The sequence below is a fragment of the Chrysochloris asiatica genome, unplaced genomic scaffold (genome assembly GCF_000296735.1).
Source record: "Chrysochloris asiatica unplaced genomic scaffold, ChrAsi1.0 scaffold00077, whole genome shotgun sequence".
Classification (NCBI taxonomy): domain Eukaryota; kingdom Metazoa; phylum Chordata; class Mammalia; order Afrosoricida; family Chrysochloridae; genus Chrysochloris; species Chrysochloris asiatica.
In genome coordinates this window covers 1,702,776-1,728,304 of record NW_006408595.1, presented here as the reverse complement: position 1 = coordinate 1,728,304, position 25,529 = coordinate 1,702,776, and the positions used below count along the sequence as shown (strand labels likewise).

Genomic DNA, 25,529 nt, shown 5'->3' with positions numbered 1-25,529 from the left:
CCAAGCATCTTAACACACACACCCCCATTCCAACCATGACTCAATCCCTGTATCCCAGAGCCCTGGAGTTCCAAGGCTGTGCATATATCATCCTTTATCTCTGTCCCATTTAGCCCATTCAAACATGCCCAATTGTTCTCCCATCTGCTCCGTTCCTCCACTTCCCTCTCCCTCCGTATATATTGCCCCCTCCCCAGCACCCAAGCTCTCCTGTGTCCAATCCCCGCCCTGCGCTCTACCCTCCCCCCTTCCCCCACCAATCCCCAACTTCCCAACAACCAAAAAGACTTCCCCCTACCCCTCTTTAGTATGGCACAAACTCTTTTAAAATCCAAGTCTGTTCTAGATTATTTCATAGGCAGAGCCATGGCTGATTTGCAGATGATTTGCTACATAATCAACTGTCATTCATCTATTTGACAGAATTATTTCACATATTATCATTGACCATGGAAATGGATGGGTACGTTAATATAAGCAGAGTGCGGGTAATTTTTGACTCAACCGTGTGTGTGTGTGTGTGTGTGTGTGTGTGTGTGTGTGTGTGTGTGTGTGTGTATAAAATCTCCCTATGTAATTCTAATATTCAGCCTGGCCTAAGAGTTAGGATTATTAGCTCTGGTTTCATGCTTTTATGAACTACCAAATTAAGCAAGCCATAAAATCCATTTTTTCTACTCCCGTAAAGATTTACACCCTCGGAAACCCTGTACAGGGTCGCTATGGGTCGGAACCGACTCGATGGCACTTAACAACAACAACAACAATGTAAAACATGGATATCATCTGCTCTTCATTAAATCATGTAATAAATAGGCATCTGTGGAATGCATATTGTGTTTCAGACATTGTCCAATAGAAAGGTGAGCCACAGGATCCACTTCAAATGGCTTTATGGAAAGAAACTTAAAACTGCAAATCTCAAACAGCAAATTTATTTAGGAACTTTTGCATCTGCTGTCTCTACATACCGATAGGAACTGTGTGCTGATGATTGACTGAATTATTGCCTGCACCTGAGTATCTGAAATTTTCTGACAATTACGTGGTTGTAGTGAGCAGCCTAAGGAGCTCTGGTAGCATAGTGGTTATGAATCAGGCTGCAAACTTCAAGGTCAGCAGTTCGAATACTACCAGCTGTTCTGTGGGAGAAAGATGAGGTTTGCTGCTCCCGTAAAGATTTGCAGCCTTGAAACCCCTGTACAGGGTCACTGTACAGGGTCAGAACCTACTCCACAGCACACCACCAGCCAGCAGTCTACCTTTAATATCCAAACACACTGCACCACTAAATGTCCTTGTAGTTGTTGCTGTTAGGTGCCCTCAAGTCAGTTTTGACTCATAATGAACCTGTATATGGTTTCCAAGGAGTGTCTGGTATGCTTAAATCACTAACCTTGTGGGTAGCAGTCCAGTGCTTGTCCTCAGCACTACACCAGATCTCACTAAATGACCTACCTATCTACTGTATTTGGAATTCCACTCCTAAAGACTATTATTTATTTCACAGTATTCTCGAACCTCCAACACCACCCACACAACTTTCAGCTGTTGACATGGCTTAATACTTTACTAAGAAAAACAGAAGTAATTTAGAAGAAGCCACTTTGTTTTCCTGGTATCATATGCCCATATGTTCTACCTTTCTTCCCATTATGTTTGTCATTGTTTATACCTAACAATTTTTCCTGTGGTCTCAGCTGCATCATTAATTTATTTTTCTCTGCCAGAGAGGGATATCTTTCCCATCAATAAGCATACCCTAATAGGAATCCTGGAGTCCTGGTGTGGCACTGTGGGTTAATGTGTCAGATTGCAAAGTTGTTTGAACTGCAAGGTTGGTGGTTCAAGTTCACCAGCTGTTCCTTGGAAACCCTATACAGGGTGGCTATGGGTCGGAATTGACTCGATGGCACTTAACAACAACAACAATAGAAATCCTTGTGCGGTGCTATATGATAAACACTGGACTGCTAACAGAAATGTTGGCAGTTCAAACCCACCAGCTGCTCCTTTGAAACCCTATAAAGGGTCGCTCTGAGTTACACCTGACTTGACAACACTTAACAACAATAGAACCTAAGGAGCCCAGGTAACGTAGTGGATTACCCATAGGGCTGCCAATGACAAGGTCAGCAATTCAAATCCACCAGTTACTCTATAGTAAAAAGATGAGGCTTTCTGCTCCTGTAAAGATTTAGCTTCGGAAGCGCTACACAGGGTCACTATGAGTCAGAACCAACTTGACGGCACACAGCAACAACAGTACTGACCTTGAGCAAAAATAACCAAGAATTGCCCTTCAGGAATCCACAACCCCTTTCCTTTCATCTGTAAAACTTTTTGAAACAGTTTGAATGTCTGCCTCCACTTCTTCAATTCCCGTTTTTCCACACAATCTTCTGAAGGTTTTATTTACATCATTTTTTTATCAATGTCATATGAGTCCTGGTGTAGCACTGTGGGTTAATGTTGGACTGCAAAGTCGTTTGAACCACAGGGTCAGTAGTTCAAGCTTACTAGCCACTCCTTGGAAACCCTACACAGGGTTGCTATGGGTCAGAAGCTGCTCAATGGCACTTTGCAATAACAATCAAAGCCAAGAGACATGGTGGTTGGTGTTCTATCTTATCTAACTCAGTCCCAGTGGCATCACAGGTGACTATCCTCTCTTTTTGAAACTCTTTTCTTTTGATATTCCTGATACCACAATGTCCTGTTTGTCCTCCTGCATAATTGCTTTTTTTTTGGTCTGCTTTGCTGATTTTTCCACCTTTGAATGTTGAGTGTCCCTGAGGTTAGTACTACTATATCGTCTTGGTCTCCAGCTGAACTCCCACGTCATTTACTCTAGACCTATGACTTTAAATATATCCATAAGAGGAGTCCTGGTGTGGTGCTGTGGGCTAATGTGTCAGACTGCAAAGCCATTTGAACTGCAAGATCAGTGGTTCAAGCTCACCAGCTGCTCCTTAGAAAACCTATACAGGGTCGCAATGGGTCATGGGTCGGAACTGACTCGACGGCACATAACAACAACAACATAAGTGGACAACCACCAAGTGTATACATCACAGCTTTCTTATTCCTTGTTCTCTTCTACCACAAACCTACTTTTGTTCCTCTTCAATCTTATTTCTACCCCATCTTTCAACTCCAAAGCTTAAATGTTATTCTCTAGTTCCTTCTTTTCTTCATTCTACTACATCAAATTCATCAGTAAGTACTACCAGCAATATCTTCAAACTGCATTTCAGTCTGAATACTTTTTTTTTAATTGCAAATTGAGTGATAGTTTACATGGGAGAACATCAGCTTTACATCCATCTTTTTTTATTGTATTTTGTTTCATTGCAATGATTTCAGTTCCCTCCATGCATCATCATTCAACAGCATTTGCTTCCATTCCCTCTGTGGGCTTTTTTTTTTTGGGGGGGGGGGTTGGGGGGAGAGGTGGGGTTTAACACCGAATCACTCAGGAATGTATAACCATTCGAACAACCAAAGGGTATAAAAGCCTGCCCCCTGGCTGCCAGCACACAGCCCCTCTCCCTCTGTGAGTCTAAAGTCCCAAGCCTCTCCATCTCTCCACATCATCATCCCTGCCTCCATCTCTGGCGTCACTGCTTCTCTGGATAGGGTCCTGCACTCAACTCTTCTCCCTTGATGGTCCCAGGGTCCTCCACTCCCTCCTTTTGTTACAAAAAGTCTACCTTTACATTTGCAACTTTCACAATCAGTCCTGATAGCAATTATTCACTATTGCAACTTTCACAATCAGTCCTGATAGCAGTTATTCACTATTGAACCATAAGAGTCTTGTCCCCATCTCCTTTCACCAGTCCCATCTAGACAGGTGGGAAACCACTCAGTGGAGATTCTACCTTCCCCCACACCTTCTGAAACTTTTTCAAGAGCTCCCTCTTGAAAACTTGTAAGCCAGTCACTTTGTGCCTTTGTAGCCCACCCTTTTTGGGTAGCCAATGCCTAAGTTGCACATCCCTGTCAACCCTGTGTACAGAGGGGGTGGGAATGATCCTTGCTGTCAAGATTCATTCCCTCTTTTAAGCTACTACATCCATAAATATAGGTCCAGTTCATCAAATTGTAGTGGATTACACTTTTTTTTCCCTCTTCTTTCTTCCTCTAGTTGAATTCTGATCATCCAGACATTGAAGCCAGGTCAAATGGGACTATCTGCAAGTATGGGTGTTCTTGTGCATCTCCCCTCACTTCATATCAGCTGGATGCTTCACGCTCTGCTCTAGTCCTCTGTGGCTATGTCCCTGTCCATGGGCTCAGGAGTCCCCAGGTCTTGTTATACTGCTAGCCAACCAGGTATCAATCCAGGTGGACAGGAGTCTATTGAATTCGGTCAGGTTTAGCCTACAACTTCATTGCTGTTTTTCCCTGACTTCCTCTTATTGGTAGACCAACATGGTCACCAGCAAGACTATATGCCTGCTCATGTATTCCCTTTTAGTTAGAATCTTGGAAGGGGGTTTGCCCTGAGGAGACTTGATGCTTTATTTGATGACTCCCCTGCAAACAACTTGCTTGTTCTTGTAGTAGTCAATCAGTCAGTCTGAATACTCTTAACATCAATTGTAACCTCCTTGGCTCATGCAACTCTCATCTCTGCTTAGACAATGCACAGACCTCTAAGTGGTTTCATTGTTACCACCTTTGTCATTCCTGTAATTTATTCTCCAAAGAGTTGTCTGAAGGATTTAAAAAATACTATAGCATCTCGCCATCCCCACTAAAATAAATAATAAAGGGGAGGGGGGGATAGTAGACAAAGGTGTGTCAAAATAATTGTTGATTGTGTACACATGGGGGATAATCTACTAGCCTCTCTACTTTTATATGTATATGCTTGAAATTTTTCATAATAAAAACTTTTTTAAAAAGCGCAACTAAAAACTTTCCAGGTCTTTGTCATTGCCTTCAAAGTCCTGGATGAATGTCTACTCTTTCTTCCCTAAACTTTTATTCATTCCATTCTCATTATTGTTTGCTATGGTTTAGCCACACTCACCTTCTGGCTCTTCCTAAATACTTCAAAGGTTTACACTTTCTGTTCCCTCTGCCTGCCAAACTCTGCAGAGCTGAGATATTCAGGTCCTACTGACCACACCCTGACTCCCATTCATACACATTCTATTTTGTTAAATGATGTCACTTTGCCTATGTGTTTATTATTTGTCTTCCTCAACTAGAATATAAGTGCCATTAGGCAAGAGTCTTGTGTCTAAAACAGGGCACAGTGGGTAGCAATGAAATATTATGCTATATGTATGAAGTGAGTACTTATATATGAATGAAGTAAGTACTATGATTTATTCCCAGTTTAAAAATAAAGAAATTGTGGCTGCAAAAAAATCAGTAATTTTCTTAGTGTCACAGATCTTAAGAGGCAGAACTGGGAAGTGAACCCAAGTTTATCTGACTCAGGAACTTGGTAAATCTCAAATATATTATCACCTGGTGGACTTACTGGGTACTAAGGGTACAACCCCCCATTTACAAAATTGAATGATGAATTACCTTTGTAGATATATTGTTTTGGCAAGAAATTCCATGACTTTAATTAAATTCTCAAAAGTTATTGAGCCCTCAAATTAAATTAAAAAAAAAATCTTTGATTGCTACCAGGAGTATCTTACTATATTAGAAGCGCAACACAATGTGAAAAATTTAAAGAGCAGACTGACAAGACCATTATGGTATCTGGTCCTGAAAACTGATACGTATTAACAATTAAGTAAAATTTTGGATTTAAACATTTTTTGCAGGCCATCGGACGTCCATTTATGCCTCCTTACTGGTCTCTAGGATTTCAACTGAGTCGATGGGGCTATAACAACATAGAAGTGCAGCGAAAAACAGTTGAACGTTTAAAACACTATGATATCCCTCTTGTAAGTGTACCCCTAAACACTATGGTGTAAATTAAGAGCAACAAGAAAATTAGACAGTGTAGTAATTATATTGCAACATAAAATATGCACACACACACACACACACACATATATACATATGGAGCTCTGGTAGTGTAGTGGTTACGAGTCGGACTGCCAACCTCAAGGTCAGCAGTTTGAAACTACCAGCTGCTCTGCGGGAGAAAGATGATGAGGCGCTCTGCTCCCGTAAAGATTTACAGCCTTGGAAACCCTGTGCAGGGTCACTATGAGTCGGAATCGACTTCACGGTACTTGCCAACAACATATATATACATATATATGTAGTGATTATATTGCAACATGAAATATGCACACATAGATGTAAGTGCCATCATAGTGTCCTTGTATAGGGTTTCCAAGGAGTGGCTGGTGAGCTTGAACCACTGACCTTGCGATTCAAAGCGACTGTGCAGTCCAGTGCATTAACCCACAGCGCCACACCAGGACTCCATACAAACACACACACACACATGTGTGTATCTGTAAGTTTCACATTGTAATATATCGTTGCATACATATAAACTACATATACATGATGCCAGTTCAATGCGTGTTCTACATATATATTACATTCTACATATGTATTATATTGCAACATGAAATATACACACACATAAGTATGCATATTTTCAATGTGTTGCAGTACAATAACTACATATATATATATATAGCATGCATGAAATTAGCATCATTCTTGTTTATTATCCTCAGTTTCTAATAAAAAAATCATGTTTTTCTCTTTTACTTATAGAATAATGTAAAACTCACAGTAATGTTTGAAGTTAAATATAGTAACTTAGTTACTTATGATACTTTGATACTCTTTTTAAATATATTTTTTGACGTTTGAAGGTCATATCTATGTTGCTTCTTTGTACAGGACGTTCAGTATGGTGATATTGACTACATGGATCGTCAGTTGGACTTCACATACGATAAAACTAACTTTGCTGGTCTGCCTGAGTATGTTAAGACATTGAAAAGAGATGGAATGCATTATGTCATTATTTTGGTAAATTTCTTTTTGAAATTAAAGAACATATTTTAATTCACACTGTTTGAGCATTTCTAAAAATACATATGACAATTAATTTATCAAAACTTTCTAGCAACATATTTTAGAGAAACATGACTGCATTAAAGGAAAATAAATTATAAGAAGTGTTATATTATTCATAGCAAGTGATAGGAATTCATTAAGGTTTCTAGAATCAAAGGTTCTTTTGAAAAGAAACTCAGTTTATAGGTAAAAGACCAAAAACTTTTTTCCCTAGATGGCCCTGGCTGTGAAAATTTGAAGACCTGGACACAAAATCCTAAATGAAGAATAATATGGTTATTAAATAAATGCAATGATTCATAGGCTAAGAGAAAATTTCCTTCATGCTGGGAGACAACATTACTGGTCATTTAATACATTTGTAATATAAAAGTGATCCCCATGAGTACTTCTAGGAGCACGAATATTACTAAAAGTTAGTTTTCAATATTATGCTTGTCTTAGTGTAGATAAGATTTTTAAATTTGTAAAATAATTTTATTGTTATTATAATGTAATTTTTAAAAATGTTACTGTTAAAATTCCTATATGACAATTAATGATGCTTGAGATTTATGATTTTTTAATGAATAACTAGTTTTAAATTAAAAAAAATTCATTACTCAACTGAGACAATTTAACAAAAGAATATATAGAAAAGCATTTTTAAATAAAACTATTGTGATCATAAGAAATTTAGCAGGAGAATCAGGCTTGGAGTAAGAGCAATAATATTTGTGGGGGAAACATTATAGAATTGTAAACTGTTTTCTCCCTCGAGTGATTAACTTTTACAGTAACTTTAAGAGGTTTCTTACTACATTGAATTTTATTGAAGAAAAACTTGGACTTCCTCAAAATTTAGGGCTATATCTAGGCATTCTTGTAGCAGCATTGAGAATAGCATCCCAATTTCTTGATTTCTCCATCTATATAAGATTTATGCTCTTAGATACCGTTTCATGTAAATTAGAAATGTTAATCAAAAGCAACTGATTGCATTGCTAAACTAAAGTGATATCACTAGTGGCCATATAAGGAGCTGGTAGCATAGTGGGTTGCACACATTGGGTTGATAACCACAAATTCAGCAGTTCAAATCCACCAGCCGCTCCATGGGGAAAAAAATGAGGCTTTCAATTCCTCAAAGATTTACAACTTTGGAAACCCTATATAGGGTTACTATGTGTTAGAACCAACATGATGACATGCTGCATCAGTGACCATATTTTACAGTTCTAAAAATTAATGGAAATAGTTGTTATATTCATAATCATATTTAATATGTGAGAATATCTCAATGTATGCAACATAAAACATGATTTATATGAATAGTAGAGATTCTTATTTCAAGTATTTCTGGAAAATTTACATTTACTTAGCTTCATCATACTATTTTTTTTTATTATTATTATAATGTTCATGGAAATTTGCAGGATCCCTTTTTGACAAAAGATGAACCAGCAGGTACTTATAAAGCGTATGACCTTGGACAGGAAATGGGAATATGGATCAATAACTCTGATGGAGCCACCCCAGCTGTTGGCAGGGTAAGTACCTTAATGAAGAATAGATACCAAGCTCTTTCTTAGTGAGTATTTGATTAACAAGTACAATTCACGTGACATCAGTGAACAGAAACCATTTGCGTTCTGTTCAAGACCATTATGTGCAACTTCTTCCGCTGTGCTGGCTCTTTAGTATCGGAGCTTTGGTCTAGATAACATTATTATTAGGAGCCCTGGTGGCACAATGGGTAAGCACTCAACTGCTTACTAAAAGGTCAGCAGTTTAAACCTACTCAGTGGCTCCATGGGAGAAATATCTACAGATCTGCTCACATAAAGATTGTTGTTGTTGTTGTTGTTTGTACCGTGGAATCGACTCATAATGACCCTGCACTGGGTTTCCAAAGCTGTAAATCTTTAGGGAAGCAGAAAACGTCATCCTTCTCCCATGGAACGGCTGGTAGTTTCGAACTTCTGACTTTGAGGTTAGCAGCCCGATTCGTAAGGAGCTCTGGTAGCGAGCGTGGTGGTTACAAATCGGGCTGCTAATCTCACGGTCAGCAGTTGGAAAACTACCAGCTGTTTCGCGGGAGAAAGATGAGGCTTTCTGCTGCCGTAAAGATTTACAGCCTCGGAAATCCTGTACAAGGTCGCTATGGGTCAGAATCCACTTGACAGCACTTAACAACAACAACACGCTATCAGAGCTCCTTCACATAAAGATTAAAGCATAGGAAATCCTACTCTGTCCTATAGGTTTGCTATGTTTTGGAATCAATTTTGCAGCACAATGACATTACTGTTAAAAAATCATTTAAGTCACATAGAATGGGTAAGAAATGAAAAGAATATTTTAATGCACATAGTGCTCATTTTCTGGCATTATATCAGACAATATTCTGGTATTCTTCATCAAGTTTCAATATTCAATACTCTGGTGCTATCTGGAAGTGTTCCACTGGTATTTATAAGGTTTTCAGTCACTAAATAGTCAGAAGGAGTCTGTTTCTCCTTTTTCCTAGTTTGTCTTCATCTGGAAGCTCATCTGAAACGTGTCCACCCTGGGTAAACCTTCTGATATTTAAAATACCCATGGCATAGCTTCCCAAATCACAGCAAGAGGCAAGCCACCACAGTTTGACAAACTGACAGAAGAGTGGTGAATGTTAGTACATAGGTGTGATATATATTTTGTCTCATTATTTCTATGAGAAAATTTGCTAAGATGAAATTGCCACATCTAAAATGCCCATCACAAGTTTCTATATGTATTTTCCAAGTGTTAAAATTTGTAATGTGCATATAAATCTACAAAATTAGCAGCAGGCATAAACAACTCCTGTTGAGTCGATGTGTGTTAAACTGCATTCTGTAAGGTTTTCAATAATAACATTATTAAAGATGATATTTCATAAAGGTTGTATTTCAAAATAGTGGGGAAATGCTGAATTATTCAACAGCTTTGAAAAATCAGGTGCTACGTTTTCAAAAGCACCTCTGGGTGAATCTGAGCGATCTTTCGTTTAGCAGCCAATTATGTTAAACACTCAGGGATCCCAACAGGTATAACAGTACTGCTTACCTACATATTCACCAGTACAGACCAAGCAAAAAGCTAAGTCTATTTTCTTGTATCTCAGCTCTTTCAGTATTTGTGAGGCACATCATCTTGTTTATAACATTCATTGCCTCTTCATTTTCTTTGTGAAAAATCAATAAATATTCTTTATCATTTTCTTATTGGGAATATTACCTTTATCTTAATGGTTCATAAAATATTTATTATTTTCTGTATGTGATTCCAAATATGTTTCCTAGACTATTTGTCTTCTAACCCATTTTTATGTGTCTTTTGCTGAATAGTTTAAATTATTTTTTTATTTGGTTTCCGCCTTTGATATCATATTTTCATATTTTTTACCTTTCAGAAAAGGCCTTTCTGAACTCGGGTCTGTAAAAATAGACTCCTATAGGGTCGCTATGAGTCGGTACCGACTCGATGGCACCTAACAACAACAACATAAATACACAGCAATATATACTTATATGTAGTGTATTTGGATTGGCAAAGTGGCAACAGCAATGGACTCAAGTGTAACGACACTTGTGAGGGTGGCACAGGCCTGGGCAGGGTTCCATTCTGTTGTGCATATGGTTGCTATGACTCAGGATCAACAGCACCTAACAACATATCTACTTAAAGAATTTTCAACTTATTAAAACTTTGTGTATAAGTTTGTGTAATTAAGTGGGAATATAACTTAATTTTTTCAAATGGATAATGTTGAATAATTCAGTATTTCCCCTGTGCTTTGAAATGCCATCTTTATCATACACGAAATTCCTACATAAACATGTATTTCCTAGGACTGTTGCATTTTTCTGTTTATCCATTCCTGTATACAATGTTGTTTTACTTAATATGACCTTGTTGTTGTTGTTGTTATGTGCCATGGAGTCGGTTCCGACTCATAGTGACCCTGTACAGGGGTTCCAAGGCTGTAAATCTTTACGGGAGCAGAAAGCCTCATTTGTCTCTCTCCAAACGGCTGACCTTGAGGTTAGCAGCCGACTCGTAACCAAGCTACCAGAGCTCCTTCATAAAACTGGTTCTATGGAGAGCAATCTAGAATGTGAACACTGTAATTCTATTTTCATTTTCCTGTCTTCCCACTCCTCAAATGGACAAAACTTTACAACTCCTTTCCCTAAAAGCCTGATAGTGGTGGCGGTATGCAGTGGAGTCGGTTCCGACTCATAGCGACGCTGTATAGGGTTTCCGAGGCTGTAAATCTTTATGGGAGCAGAAAGCCTCATCTTTCTCCAGAGGAACAGCTGGTAGTTTGTGACTGCTGTGAGATTAGCAGCCCGATTCGTAAACACTATGCTACCGGAGCTCTTTGGGATATGTTTATTTAGGCTTTTTATTTTTCCAAAATTCTTAAGCATGACCTCTCATTTATATGTCCAAATGAAACATAGAATCAATTTACAAACTATAGCAATAGAATTTGAGTTGAAATTGATTTAAATTTATAAATCAGTTTGGAACGATATATTCATGTCATTGAAATTTTCCTATCCATAAATATTATATATTTCCCAATTCATGCATTTTTTATATGCTTCATGAACATTCTATGGTTTGCATTATATTATTCTTATTATAGTTTTTGTTGAGACCATAGATATATTATTGCTTTGTTATTACGGTAAATACATTTTTCACATTTTTGAATCTCTATACAAGGCGCTCTGGTAGCGAATCGGGCTGCTAACCTCATGGTCAGTAGTTCAAAACTACCAGCTGTTCCACAGGAGAAAGATGAGGCTTTCTGATCTGGTAAAGATTTACAGCCTCGGAAATCCTGTACAGGGTCGCTATGAGTTGGAACCGACTCCATAGCATATAACAACAACAATATACATGTATGATTGAGTCCTGGTGTGGGGCTGTTGGTTTGAACTGCAAGGTCCATGGTTCAAATTCACCAGCCACTCCTATACAATGTTGCTATAAGTCAGAACTGACTTGATGGCACTTCACAACAAGAGCAACATATATATATATACATATAATATGATATATATTAATGTGTGAAGAATGTAAAAACATAATAAAACAATAAGAGTTCATGCACAGTTTTATTATTAGAAGAACATTGGACTGGGATGTGGGCTTCTCTTCCCTTTATAGCACTTAATTGTTATTTCTTTAAACTATGTGCTTGGTCATGTATTTAACTTTCCCAAGACTCAATTTTAACTTGAATGTCTTAAAATAACTAAATAAATAAGACCCAGTTATAGGGTCACAATGGGTCGCTATGTGTCAATGGAGAAAAGATTGAAGTTGTCAAAGACTTCATTTTGCTCTGATCAACCATCAACAAACACTCAGGGAAGCAGCCATCAAGAAATCAAATGACGTATTGCATTAGACAAAAGACTTTTTAAAAAGTATTGAAGAGCACAAGAACAAGCAAGTTGCTTGCCCAGGAGACACCAAGGCAAGTGGTTGGGTCCCCTCAGTGCAAACCCCCTTCCAAGACTAAGACTCAATGGGAATATATGCTCTGATTGGCGACCACGCTCGTCACCCATAAGGGGAAGTGAGGGAAAAACAACAATGAAGCAGCGAGCTAAGCTCTACAATGTTCAATAGACTCCTGTGAACCCCGGTGGAGACCTGGTTGGCCAGCAGTGTGGCAAGACCTGGGGACTCTTAAGCCCAGAGTCAGTGACACAGTCACAGAGGACTAGAGTGGAGAGTGAAGCATCCAGATGATAAGAAGAGAGGGGATATGCGCAAGAACATCCACACTTGCAGATAAAACTCACTTGACCTGGCTTCAATGACTGGATGATCAGAGCTCGACCAGAAGAAGAAGAGGACAAAAAGCATAATCTGATACAATTTGATGAACTTGACCTACACATATGGATGCAGTAGCTCAAAAGAGGAAACAAATCCTTACAGCAAGAATCATTCCCAACCCCTCCACACACAGAGTAAACAGGGATGGGCAACTTGGACATTGGCTACCCAAAATGGGGGGGGGGGAGAGCCTACAAAGGCAAGAAGTGACTGGCTTACAAGCTTTCAAGAGAGATCCTAGATCCAGAGGATGTGGAGGAAGGTAGAATCTCCAGTGAATAGTATCCAATCTGTCTAGGCCGAGCTGATGAAGTGAAGATAGGTCTCTTGTGATACAATAGTGAATAATTGTTATCAGGACTGATTGGGAGGGTTGGAAATGTAAAGGTAGATGTTTTATAGCAAGGAGGGGAGTGATTAACTTTTCAGTTTAGGAGCTGAGGTCCCTAGGACCATCAATGGAGCTGAGAGCAGGACCCTACCCAGAGAAGCATCGATGCCTGAGATGGAGGCAGAGACGATGATATAGAGAAATGGAACAGCTGGAGACTTGAGATCCAGAGAGGGACTGTGTGCTGATGTCTGGGGGAGACATGGGGAGGAAGGCTTGCAGGGTATACCTTTTAGTTAGTTGATGATGCATGAAGGAGATTGTAACCATGGCAATTAAATGATATAAGATGGAATGAATGTAAAACTAATGTCCTCCCATGTAAACTATCACATAATTAACAATAAAACACTAAAAAAAAAAAAAAAGTATTGAAGAGCAAAGATGTCAGGATTAAGGTGCGCCTGACCCAAGATATGCTATTTTCAGTAACCTCATATGCATGTGAAAGTTGTACGGTGTATAAGGAAGACTGTAGAAGAATTGATGCATTTTAGTTATGGTGTTGAAGGATAATAATAAAAGTACCTTGGGCTGCCAAAAGAACAAATAGATCTGTGTTGGAAGAAGTACAGCCAGAGTGCTCCTTGGAAGCCAGGATGGCCAGACTTCATCTCTCATACTTCAGACATATTGTCAGGAGGGACCAGTCACTGGAGAAGGATATCATCTTTGGTAAAGTGGAGGGTCAGAAAAAAAGAGGAAGACCATCAGCGAGATGGATTGGCGAAGTGGCAGCATCAATGGGCTCAGACATAGCAATGATTTCAAGGTTGGTCCAGGACCAGACAGTGTTTTGTTATGTTGTACATAGGGTCACTATGAGTCAGTACCAACTAAATGGCACCTAACAACAACCACATGGCTTGGAACCAACTCAATGGCACTTAACAACAACATAGAGGTTTCTATACCATATTAGGAGTCCTACTGTGGCACTGTGGTTTAATGTGCTGGATTGCAAAGTTGTTTTGAACTGCAAAGTTGGCAGTTCAAGCTCACCAGATGCTCCTTGGAAACCCTGTACAGGGTCACTATGGATCGGAACTGACTCAACGGCACTTAAGAACAATAACAACATACCATATTAAGGAGCTCTGGTAGAGCAGTGAGCTAAGTGTTAATAACTGAAAAGTCAGAGGTTCAAACTCACCAGCCACTCCTTAGGAGAAAGATGGTGCAATCTGCTTCCATAAAGATTTACATTCTCAGACCATGTGAGTTAGTTCTGTTCTGTCTTGTAAGGTCACTGTGAGTTGGAATTAATTCAATGGCGGTGTTTTGTTTTGTTTTGTTTTCATGTTAGGTTATTAGCATTATTTTGATTGACTTCTTTATTTATCATAGGCCTGGCCCCCAGGAGATTCGGTGTTTCCAGACTTTACTAACCCCCTAACAACAGAATGGTGGATACAGATGTGCATGGAATTTAAGAACATCATTGATTATGATGGGATCTGGATTGTAAGCAGAAATTTATTTTTTTTAAGAATTTTTTTTCCTGCTGAAAAATGAAATGACCATTCACTTGTTTTCTTTTCAGCTTTATACAGCAAGCTATGTCATTGTTGTCGTTAAGTGCTATCGAGTCAGTTCCTACTCATAGCGACCCTGATTGCTATGAGTAAGAATGAGTACCAATCCAATGATTGGCTGGTAGGTTTGAACTGCCAACCTTGTGATTAACAGTGCAGGTCTTATCTAACAGCACTTCACAAGGACTCCATAGCAAGACCTAGAAAGTGAAAATTATTCTTCCCTGTCTTCTTTATGCTCTCTATTTCATCTTCTCTAATGGGAGTCCGGGTGTGGTGCTGTGGACTGCAAAATCAGTTTGATCGGCAAGGCCGGCAGTTCAAGCTCACAACCTGCTCCTCAGAAACCGTATATAGAGTCGCTGGGGGTCGGAACTGACTCGACAGCATTTAATAACAGCAATGCACCAGTAATGGATAGAACCATCTTCTCCAATATTGACAGCTTCAGTGTCTGCCACTGGACCGTTGCTTCTTTTGATTTTGAAAGAGGCTTGTTTATGCAGGCATCATTGTTCATACCTAGACTGTACAGGACAGTGGAAGGGACAACAGCTGGGGAGGAAGATGGACAAACAAGCTATTGTAAGGCCATTATAGGGCAAGCATTAGAAGCAATACGAACACAGATAAAGGGCATTGAATTTAGGTCAGTTGAATACCAATAGGTGATAATTAAGGTGAGAAATGATCAATTAATGGGATTTAGCTAAGGGGACTGAGTTGTGATTGGGAGTGTTTTAGGTAGTGAAACTAGTATATGGCTTGAAGGAACGATTGACACAGTTCTTTTGAGACTATAGCTAGTGTGTATGTAGTAACTTGTAAACAAAATCATATGGGCTGAAGACGGTGCGAATATTAAAGAACTCCCGATACTAACAGAGGGACATTTTTCACCACCCACAGCATAGTTTGCTGTTTCTATGTCTTTGCATGCTTTCCTTCTCATTTCTCCTCATTTCCACATGTTCAAATTCTACGATCCATTGACATGCAGTCTCCATAACAACTTTTCCATGAAGCTTTCACTGGTACTATAAATAGAAGTAATCCTTCTCTCTCTTATTTAAAAAACAAACATTTATTTGTGCCAGGTTTGCTCCCATACAAATTTAATCTTGGAAGCCCTGTACAGTACAGGGCCACTATGAATTGGAAATTAATGAATGCCGGTGGTTTTGGTTTAGGGGTTTATTCTGTGCCAGGAGGCATTGAGGACACACTTAGAAAAATGATTTCCTTTATGGAGCTAACAGTCTAGTGGGAGATATGAACTACAAGCAACATAAAGAACTAAAACAGATAGTATGTTGGATACTAATTACTGCCAAGGGGAAAGATTCATCTAGGACAGTAAATAGGAAATTTAAATAGGCTTGGGATTTAAATAGAGTTGTCAGTTAAGAAGATAATGTATAACAAAGGTGAGAAGATGGGTCCTGGGCATATCTAGGGGAAAACATTCAGACAGGGCAAGCAGTAAGTACAAAATCCTTAAAACAGAAACATTCCTGATTTTTCCAGGGTCAGCAGATAGGCCAGTGTGCTAGAGCAGAGTGATGGGGCTGGAAGGAACAATAATAGGATAAAAGTCAAAAGGATACTAAGGTAATGTTACAGAAGTCATTTTTGGCTTTACTCTGAGTTGAGTGAAATGAAGGAATGAGGATTTTAAATAGATATTTTTAAAGGCGTCCTAGTGTGGCGTTATAGGCTAAGCACTAGACCACAAAGTTAATTCGAACCTCAAGGTTTGCAGTTCGAACTCACCAGCCCCTCCTACACATGGTCATTTTGGATCAGTACTGACTCAATGGCACTTAACAACAACAGCAAATTTTAAAAGGATCACTCTGGCTGTTACATTGCGAACAGATTTGAAATGCCAAAAGCAGAGTGAAAGCAAAGGTGAGCAGGTATTATAGAGTCTTATATATAGTCTTATATTTCTGGGTCATTCTAAGAAAAATATTAAAAATTACCAGTAGAAAATTAGGAATAAAAGTATGAAGGAGTCATGCCAAAGGTGATGGCAAAATGTAAGTTTCTTTAGCTTACAGATAAATCTACTTCTGGGCCCCTTGGCAGAAAGAGACCAGTTAATAGGAACACATGACAACAAACCAGACAAGGGACAAATGATAGTGTAGACTGGAATAGTAGCAGTGGAGTAAATGAGACCTGATTGGATTCCGCATTTATTTTGAAGGGAGAGTTGACAGGATTGGTTGATGGATTGGAAATGAGCAATAAGATAAAGAAATTAAGAATGGTTTGTGTCTACAACCACTTGAAAAATGGAATTGACATTTACTGAAATAGATGATATCTGAGTTAATGCACCAGAATACAAAGCTGTTTGAACTGTAAGGTTGGCAGTTCAAGCTCACCAGCTGCTCCTTGGAAACCCTATACAGGGTCGCTATGGGTCGGAACCAACACAATGGCACTCAACAACAACATTCTTTTTCTATCATACATATTTTGTTTAACTGTTACTGATTTGCCATGAAATACTCTGTAAGATCAGGGATACTATTTTGTTTATGGCTGGACTCCTAGTTTACCATCTCACACATTTACATAGTCCAAAAATGCTTGTCAAATGATGAATGATCTTTCTTGTGCTCTTTCCCACGATGTTCCCATTATTACTGATTGAGTTCCTATTTTTTATGTAAGGATATGAATGAACCATCCAATTTTGCAACAGGACAGCAGCCAGGATGTGCAAATAACAATCTAAACAACCCACCCTATGTGCCTGGTAAGTACACAGAAATTGCCAAATGATTTTGAAATATTTTTACATCCCATGGGAGAAAAGTATCTTTAATTCTATCAATTTGATTTAGAAAGTGTATGTTTCCTTTCAGAGCTCTCACTAATCTCACCAGAAATTCTCTAACATGTATTTGTACCTGCTAACTGAATGGTCAGAGTCCAAAGTCACTTCACAGGACAACAATGTGGCAGTCTGCTTCCATAAAGATTTATAACCTTGGAAACCCTATATGGCAGTTCTATTCTGTCTTGTAGGGTTGCTATGAGTCAGAATTGACTTGGTGGCAATGGGTCTGGTCTTTTGGGTTGTGTGTCCCTTTGGTGGTGAGACCTTGGAATTCCTCACTTGCCCTGGGAGGAGCCAAAGATTCCCTTCCTTAAAATGAGGCAGGAAGCTAGATTTCCTGGTATGATACTGCTGTTGCCTCTTAGATGATCTTTTTGTTATTGTTGTTGTTGTTAGGTGCCATCGAGTTGGTACCGACTCATAGCGACCTTATGCACAGCAGAACAAAACACTGCCCAATTATTAGGGACCATGATAACAAAAGGTGGACCCTGACTCTTCAGTAGACGGTCCTTGTCTTTGCTAACCAAGAATAATCAGATTAAACAGACAAGAGTTTCACCTGAGCAAAGGATTTAGGAGGAGCCATGGCGGAGTGGGTTAATGTGGCAGACTGCAAAGCCTTTGAACTTCAAGGTCGGTGGTTCAAGCTCACCAGCTGCTCCACGGAAACCCTATACAGGGTCACTATGGGTCGGAACCAACTCGATGGCACAACAACAACAGTGCTTACTGGATGTGTGATCGGTATTTCTTCATGATGTTAAAAGGCCTCTAGTAAGGGAAGACAAAACTTATTCTGGGATGCTGAGCATGCATGAGTCTTCAGGATCCTGCTTCAAACACTCTCCCAGGGGCTAATGTTTTCCTTGGCCCTAGCAGAATGCAACTCTTTAAAGTTATGCCTAGGAAATTGAGTAAACCAGTCTGGCCTTTAAAACATCTTACAAGGAAGTAAAATGCAGAATTTTTATGGATGGTCTTCTTTAATGGTATGTCCCATCTTACAAGGGAGTAAAATAGGAATTTTTATGGCATGTCCCAGAATGTGGCTGCTCAGCTATGATCCTTAAACGTGTACTACACATCTTTAAAAGTGCTCTAGCAAGCAGACCAAACATTCCTTAAGGATTTAGTCACAAGATTTCAGGCAATAAATGGCTCACGTTTAATGCCGATTTCTGGACCCTCTTTTCTCCCTGCCACACTTTGGCTATAAGGTCTTGGTTAAACTTATAATTTCCACATTTTGGGCTACTTCTTTAACTAACTTTTGATTAACCCACTATTGATTCCAACTCATAGTGTTACAGCAGTTTTAGATTCATGGTCAAAGAAACCAAGGCCACTTGGAGAGGTTAAGCAGAGTTTCAGATTTTATTAAGCCGGAGCTAATTTCTCCAGATTCTGAGCCCTGAATGGAGGGGAACACGGGCTTATATGGGGTCAGAGTCCGGGGAGGGGCCAGGCTTCGTATCTGTCTGAAGGCAGGGGGATACCAGGAGGATAGGTCCCATTTGGTGACCTGATTAACATTTTAGCTTGCCTCCTGGGCAGGAGAGGGCAGTGAATGATTTTTACCATTTCCTTTTCATTGCCCCCTTGGATCCCCTTTGGGACCTTGTCCCCAGGGGCGTCATCTATGTAAGGAATGGTATTTTGGTATTGTTTTGGATTGTTGGTACCCTTTTCGATTGATTATTGTTTTAATGGCCGTTCCTATGACCCTGATTGCTAGTGGAAATAAACATGGACTGATTAAGTAAATTCCTAATAAAACAGGACTCCACCCACAAGGGTCTTGAACCCTTTAGAGGTGAAGAATTACTCTTCCCATAGGCTCTGTGGGTTCCACCCATTCCAGGTTTGCACAGGGACATGGGAAACTTTCTGCATTTTTACAAGGTCTTCTACTGCCAGGTTCTGGTCATCTACTTGTATGTAGCAGTTAGCAAAATTAACCTTCTCACACACCCATCCTCCCTCCGCAGCCAAAAAGTAGTTTAGGGCTAATTTATTTTGATAGATGGCATATTTCGTATCTGGGTCTGTTGATATGCAAGAGGAGTTAGGGACACCCCAGTTCCATTGGTTCAGTTACCTAGGAAGGTGCCCTCACTTTTAGAAGCGTAGTGTGGTTACTGTTTGGCCCACCTTGGTGGTGTGGGTGTATAGATTACACAGATTTCTCCCTTTCCCACACCCCAAAGTCTTATTAAAATGAATCCCATGGCAGACATCATGCTTCAGCCATGCATAGATCAGCCAGCTCCCAGTTTATGGCTGAAGCAGGGCGGTTTGTATGTCTCCTTGTTACCTTGTGAGGGTTGGTAAGGTCAGTTTCAGCTTCTCATGGAGACGAGGCTTTCTTCAGTCTGCTGTGGTGAATCTAGGTGGGGACTCCTTCTACCTTGGCTGCTGGGCTTGGGAAATTTCTTGTTCTAGTCCTCCATAATCTTTGCAGATGCTTCTAGATGCCCTCCTGAAAGGAAAAACAAATCAGATACATTTATTACACTCTGAGCTAAATAGGCCCAAATGTTTTTTTTATCCCATTGAAAGGAATAGTGTTTTACGAGAGTCCCATTGTGTCCAAGTTGAGTCCGGCTAACTTGACAGCTGTCGGGGTGGCTAGAAGGACTTCCCAAGGTCCAATCCACTTTTTTTCTCTAACTGGTTTTCAGGTCCATCTCTCCATGTTCTGAGCAGAATATGATCTACACGCTGGAAGGGATCAGATTACCTGTAGAGAAGGAAGCCGTCCTGAAAAGAGCAATTTTACAAATAACAGAAATGTATGGTGGAGGTGTTGTGCATACCACTGCACCTTTAAACCTTTCCTGAGGTCAGGTAGAGGCTTGAGGGAAGCTGCCTGGGAATGTTTACTGTATACAACTTTATAAGGGCTCAATTTAAGCCCGCTTCTGAGGGCTACCTGAATTCGAAACAGGACTAAGGCAACACCTGGTCCCAATGTAGATAAATTTCCTCACTGTTCTGTCATTTGTCTCTTTAGTGTATGGTTCATTTTCTCAAACCTCCATGTTGAATGAAATCTCCATTTATTCTGTGGTGTTTGCTGCTCTGTTGTCACTTTGGACACTCTGGAAGTCCAAACTTGGAGGTAATCTCCTTCAAGAGGATTTTCATTATTTCTGAAGTTCTTAGTTCTGGTGGGGGAAAATCTCTACCCAACCAGAAAAGGTGTCTACAAAAACAAAACCAGCAAATATGTAATTCCCCAGCTTGGGGGCATCTGCATGAAATCAGCCTGTTAATTTTCAGTGGGTTGTTTACCTTGGTATTGGTGCAGGACAGACTGTCTTGGGATTGTTCTTGAAGTAGGTAACAGTCAGAGCTAACCTCCTGAATGATTCTTTTGAAAATTTCTTGTTCTAGTGCCAAGGCCTAATGAACCAAGTCAGGGGCCTCTTTCCTGTAGTGGGTCATCTCATGGGCTCATTTAAGAAGAGCAGGTGCTAGTTTTCACTGGATCAGAACCATTCTATTAAAAAGCCATTTACTTTTTAGCTTTTAACTTCTCAGAACCGGAACAATTCCATTGTCGTCTACTTTTCATTCTTTTAACTCCTTTCTCCAATCCTTCTGCCTCAGTTCTACTAAAGTCCTCTGGGTACACATTCAGTTTTTCTTGTCAACATTTCTAATGCCCTCATCAGTGCAATCAGCTCAGCTTTTTATGAGCTGAGATCCCTGGCAGGAGGGCTATTGCCTCTACCCAGTCTTGTAAGATTACTATTACACACTCTGCTATCCGAGTCCCTTTTTCCATGTAACTACTTCTGCTCACAAACAATGTCTAGTCTACCAGATACAGTTAAACTGGTCAGGTTGGCTGGAAAATACTTGGTCAATGATTTCTATACAAATCATGGTTCAGCCCTCAGGGGAGGATGGCAGGTTTAGTTGCCCCATAATTCACAGGGTAATATTCAGATTGTCCAGTAGAATAACCTGGTATTGCCTATCCATCCTGTTGTGAGCCATAGACTTCCCTTCTGTAGCAGCAGGGAGACGGCTTGATGGGGATGGGGATGAGCTGGCCAGAATGAATTTCTCGGCCTCTTTTCTGAGAGAATATTGGTCAGTTTCCAGGCTTTAATCAGACCTCGACAGGGGATGCTTGTTGGCTCTTCCAGGAGTTCCGCTTGTCCACACGGGGGTTTTACCTGATTGTCGATCTCCTCAGGCCAATGTGACTGGTTTCCTGAGTCTGAATCAGTAATCGCCAGGCATGTTCATGAGGGACATCCATCTGCAGACTTTTGGGTTCAGAAAGCTGTTTGAACATGCAACTCTGGAAGCAGGTCCTGGCCCAGTAAGGGGACCAGTCAGTTATTTTCTTTTCCCCAATGAAGCAGTCCAGGGGTTTCAGGAAGAGCTGGGCCTCAGGCTTCCTGGAGATCTCAGTCACCATCACTGTCTCCATTATTATTTTCAGCTGAAGCCCCACTGGTGGGGGCAATAAGAGTGGCAGAAGTTGATGCCAAATCATGCTGGGCCCCTTATCCCCTGACAATGTTAGTCTTCTGCAGACAATAAAACTCGTTCAACCGTCTTTTGAGTTGGATGGCTTTTTCTACCAGCTCCTCCCCTGAGATTTGGGCATTTATTTTTTTTCAGTGTCCAGGTTTTTGCATAAGCACACCAGTCCTTGCTTAGGGACTTCAATCCTTTCTGGGTTCCTCCCTGGACAGGCTTACCTCTAGTAGTCTTTTAGGAGGACAGTTATGGCCTGAAATTTCTCGTGCTCTTGGCTGTTAAATACCTTGAAGGTGATGTCCACCAGTTGGGATGGATTCATGCCAATTGCCCTGTCAAATTTGTGCCATTTCTTTCCAAAATCCTGGGTGCTCTGGGAGATAAAAGTCATGTTACCCATTTGGATATTTGCTAGTTCTCAGGATCAAGGACTGTGTATTTACAGTAAGCTTGGTAGATTCAATTAAAGAATTTAGAGAGGTCCTCAGTTGGCTTCTGCTGAATTGCTTGTACCATGTTCAGGTTTTTTAGGAATTCCCTTTTTCAGACCTCTGAGAATGCACCTTTTATATTGCTTCAGTGTAGAGTAGTGGCTACGAATCGGGCTGGGAACCTCAAGATTAGCAATTTGAAACTACCAGCGTGGGAGAAGGATGAGGTCCTCCACTCCCACAAAGATTTAAAGCCTCGGAAACTCTGCACAGGGTTGCCATGAGTCAGAACTGACTCCATGGTATCTAACCATTATCACCACCAGTCGTGGCAGGCCCATCTAGATTTTAATTTGTGTCAGCTAGAGGAATTGCTTTACTGGGGGCATGGATTTTTGTTTTGTTTTTTTGGATGCATGCTGTTTCATCCCATGCCTTATCTCAGAGCAGCCTTTTTCATCCCTGGACAGTAGCATTATTAACAGAGCCTGAATATCTGCCCAATTAGGATGATGGGTAGCAGAAATAGTGGTTATTAAATTTGTTATTTTGGTTAGGTCATCCTAGTGTGGCACTGTGAGTCAATGCACTGGACCACCAAGTCCATCTGAACCATAAGGTCAGTGGTTCAAGTCCACCAGCTGTTCCTCGGAAAACTCACACCGGGTGACCATGAGTCAGAACTTACTCAGCAGCACCGAACAACATATCAATAAGAAGGATTTGAATTTTTCCTATTTAATAAGTCCAAGATAAAGAAAGAAATATGCTCAGTAATATCCTGCGGTTTGCCCTTCCATATTCAATTCTGTGGGCATCTGCAGAATGGGTATTGTCTTGCCACTGTTTTGGGTAGCCCTTTACCAAAATGGGTCCCTAGAAGGGTATGGTATAGAGAAATCACTTCCAAATTGCTTTCCTCACTGGCTGAATATGGCTGGGCAGGTTCACTAGGTCAAGTTATAATTTTCTCTAATGGCAGCTGCTGGGGTATCAAAGGTTGTTAAAGACAAGGTTACAATCAAAAGCTATATTTCACTAAAAGTAACCATTTATATCTCTGTATATTCATGTACATGCTTACTTAGAACTGTTTTTACCTAATATTCATCTGTATTCATTTTTCTTCTGCTTGGCTTTTGTATTAGCGGTACAAGTGCATTATAGTATATATACATGATATAACTTACATGTTCTTGGAATTCCAGGTTGTTTTCAATCTCTTAAACATAATACAGGGCAAAAAACATAGTATTTTTACAAATAAATAGACAATCTGACACAGTGGTTTAACAATTCAAGCTGTAAGGTGGTATACTAATTTCTAGGATCCATTTAAAGGTTATTTTCCCCATCATTTAGATCATACATTGGCCAAGGTAAACAGTAAGACTCCATTTCCTTTGTCATAGGAAGGTACCCATATAGAGACCGGTTAGAATTATGCTTTACAGCACTTGTTTTTCGGATTGAGACCTATATTTATTTTAGATACAGAACTGCAAATGTTTCAACTCAGGTTCTGGCTCAAGATACCACCTCAAAGTTCTAATGAATCCAATCAAGTATAGGCCAAAGGCCAGCTTACAACCCCCCCCCCCCCCTTTTTTTTTAAATCCATCAGCATACATCCCAAAACTGCTGGCTCACCGTGAGAATTCCCATTGTACTTTTGTATGTAGTGCCCTTGATCGGTGTCACAACAGACAAGGGGGTTGTACACTCAGATGCCCGTCTGACCGCGTCCCTCTCGGGAACTTAGACACGTCTTGTCTAAGGTTCACCCATATAAACCCCAGGCAAGGTCACCTTCTTTCGAGGATGTGAGGGTGAGTCACCATAATGCCATATGAAGTTGTCATTGTTAGGGCCCACTCAGATTCCGTAGCGGGAGCTGTGGAACCGTACAGACCGGGCAAGGCAAGCCGCTCTTTGGTTACGTACACACTCACATTCAACCAGTCACACAGAGTTTATGGCAGTTGAATGCCCCCCTTTGGGGAAGTCCCTGACTGAGGCCTCTAGGTGAGGCCTTGGAAGGGGATCAGCCTTCCACTTCTGTCCGTAGGGACAGGCCTGACTGGGTTTAACCCTGGCCCAGGGGCCATACCTGTACCAGAAGTCCTGCCTGGTTTCTCTGGTTCTACCTCTCCTTTTGAATCCAGTTGGGAAATGTGGGTGGGACAGCTGGCTGCCCCCAGTCAGAGGAGGAGGGACTGTAAAATGTGGTGTGGTGTGGTCTCATTCACTGAGGGAAGCTTTCCATTATCCAGCTGATCCGGTGGCTCAAGGGGCCAGCGCAATCAGTTTCCCGGTCAGGAAACCAAATATTACAAGTTTTAGATTAGTGGTCGAAGAAACCGAGGCCATTCAGAGAGGTGAAGCAGAGTTTCTGATTTTATTAAGTGGGCTGACTCAGAGGAGCTATTTCTCCAGATTCTGAGCCCGAAATGGAGGGCAACACAGGCCTATATGGGGTCAGAGTCCAGGGAGGGGCCAGGCTGCATACCTGTTTGAGGGCAGGGGGAAAACCATGGGGATTGATCCCATTTGGTGACCTGATTAGCATTTTAGCTTGCCTCCTGGGCAGGAGAGGGCAGTGAAAGATTTTTACCTTTTCCTGTTAAATTTTAAATCTTTGTGGGAATGGTCAGATTCCTCTTTCTCCTGTGGAACAGCTGGTGGGTTTGGACTACTGACCTTATAGTTAGTGTGTTGTGGTTGTTAAGTGCTGTCGAGTCGATTCTAACCCATAGCAACCCTGTATAGGGTTTCCAAGGAGCAGCTGGTGAGCTTGAACCATCGACCTTGCATTCAAATGGCTTCTCATCTGGTGTATTAGCTCACAGCACCACACCAGGACTCTTAAAGTTAGTAGTTCACTGCTTATCCTACAAAGCCTCTAACTAACCAAGTGCAAGATG

At 40.5% G+C, this 25,529-nt stretch overlaps 1 protein-coding gene across 1 annotated transcript in view; it reads left to right on the top strand.

Moving 5' to 3' along the window:
- LOC102837339 (maltase-glucoamylase, intestinal-like) overlaps positions 1-25,529 on the top strand; it is a 202,228-nt gene that overhangs the window by 79,447 nt on the left and 97,252 nt on the right. Inside the window, exons 5-9 of the mRNA XM_006865343.1 lie at positions 5,799-5,924; positions 6,847-6,978; positions 8,442-8,555; positions 14,630-14,746; positions 17,503-17,587. Of these exons, the coding sequence (XP_006865405.1) occupies positions 5,799-5,924; positions 6,847-6,978; positions 8,442-8,555; positions 14,630-14,746; positions 17,503-17,587 (574 nt within the window). The remainder of the gene's footprint in view (positions 1-5,798; positions 5,925-6,846; positions 6,979-8,441; positions 8,556-14,629; positions 14,747-17,502; positions 17,588-25,529) is intronic.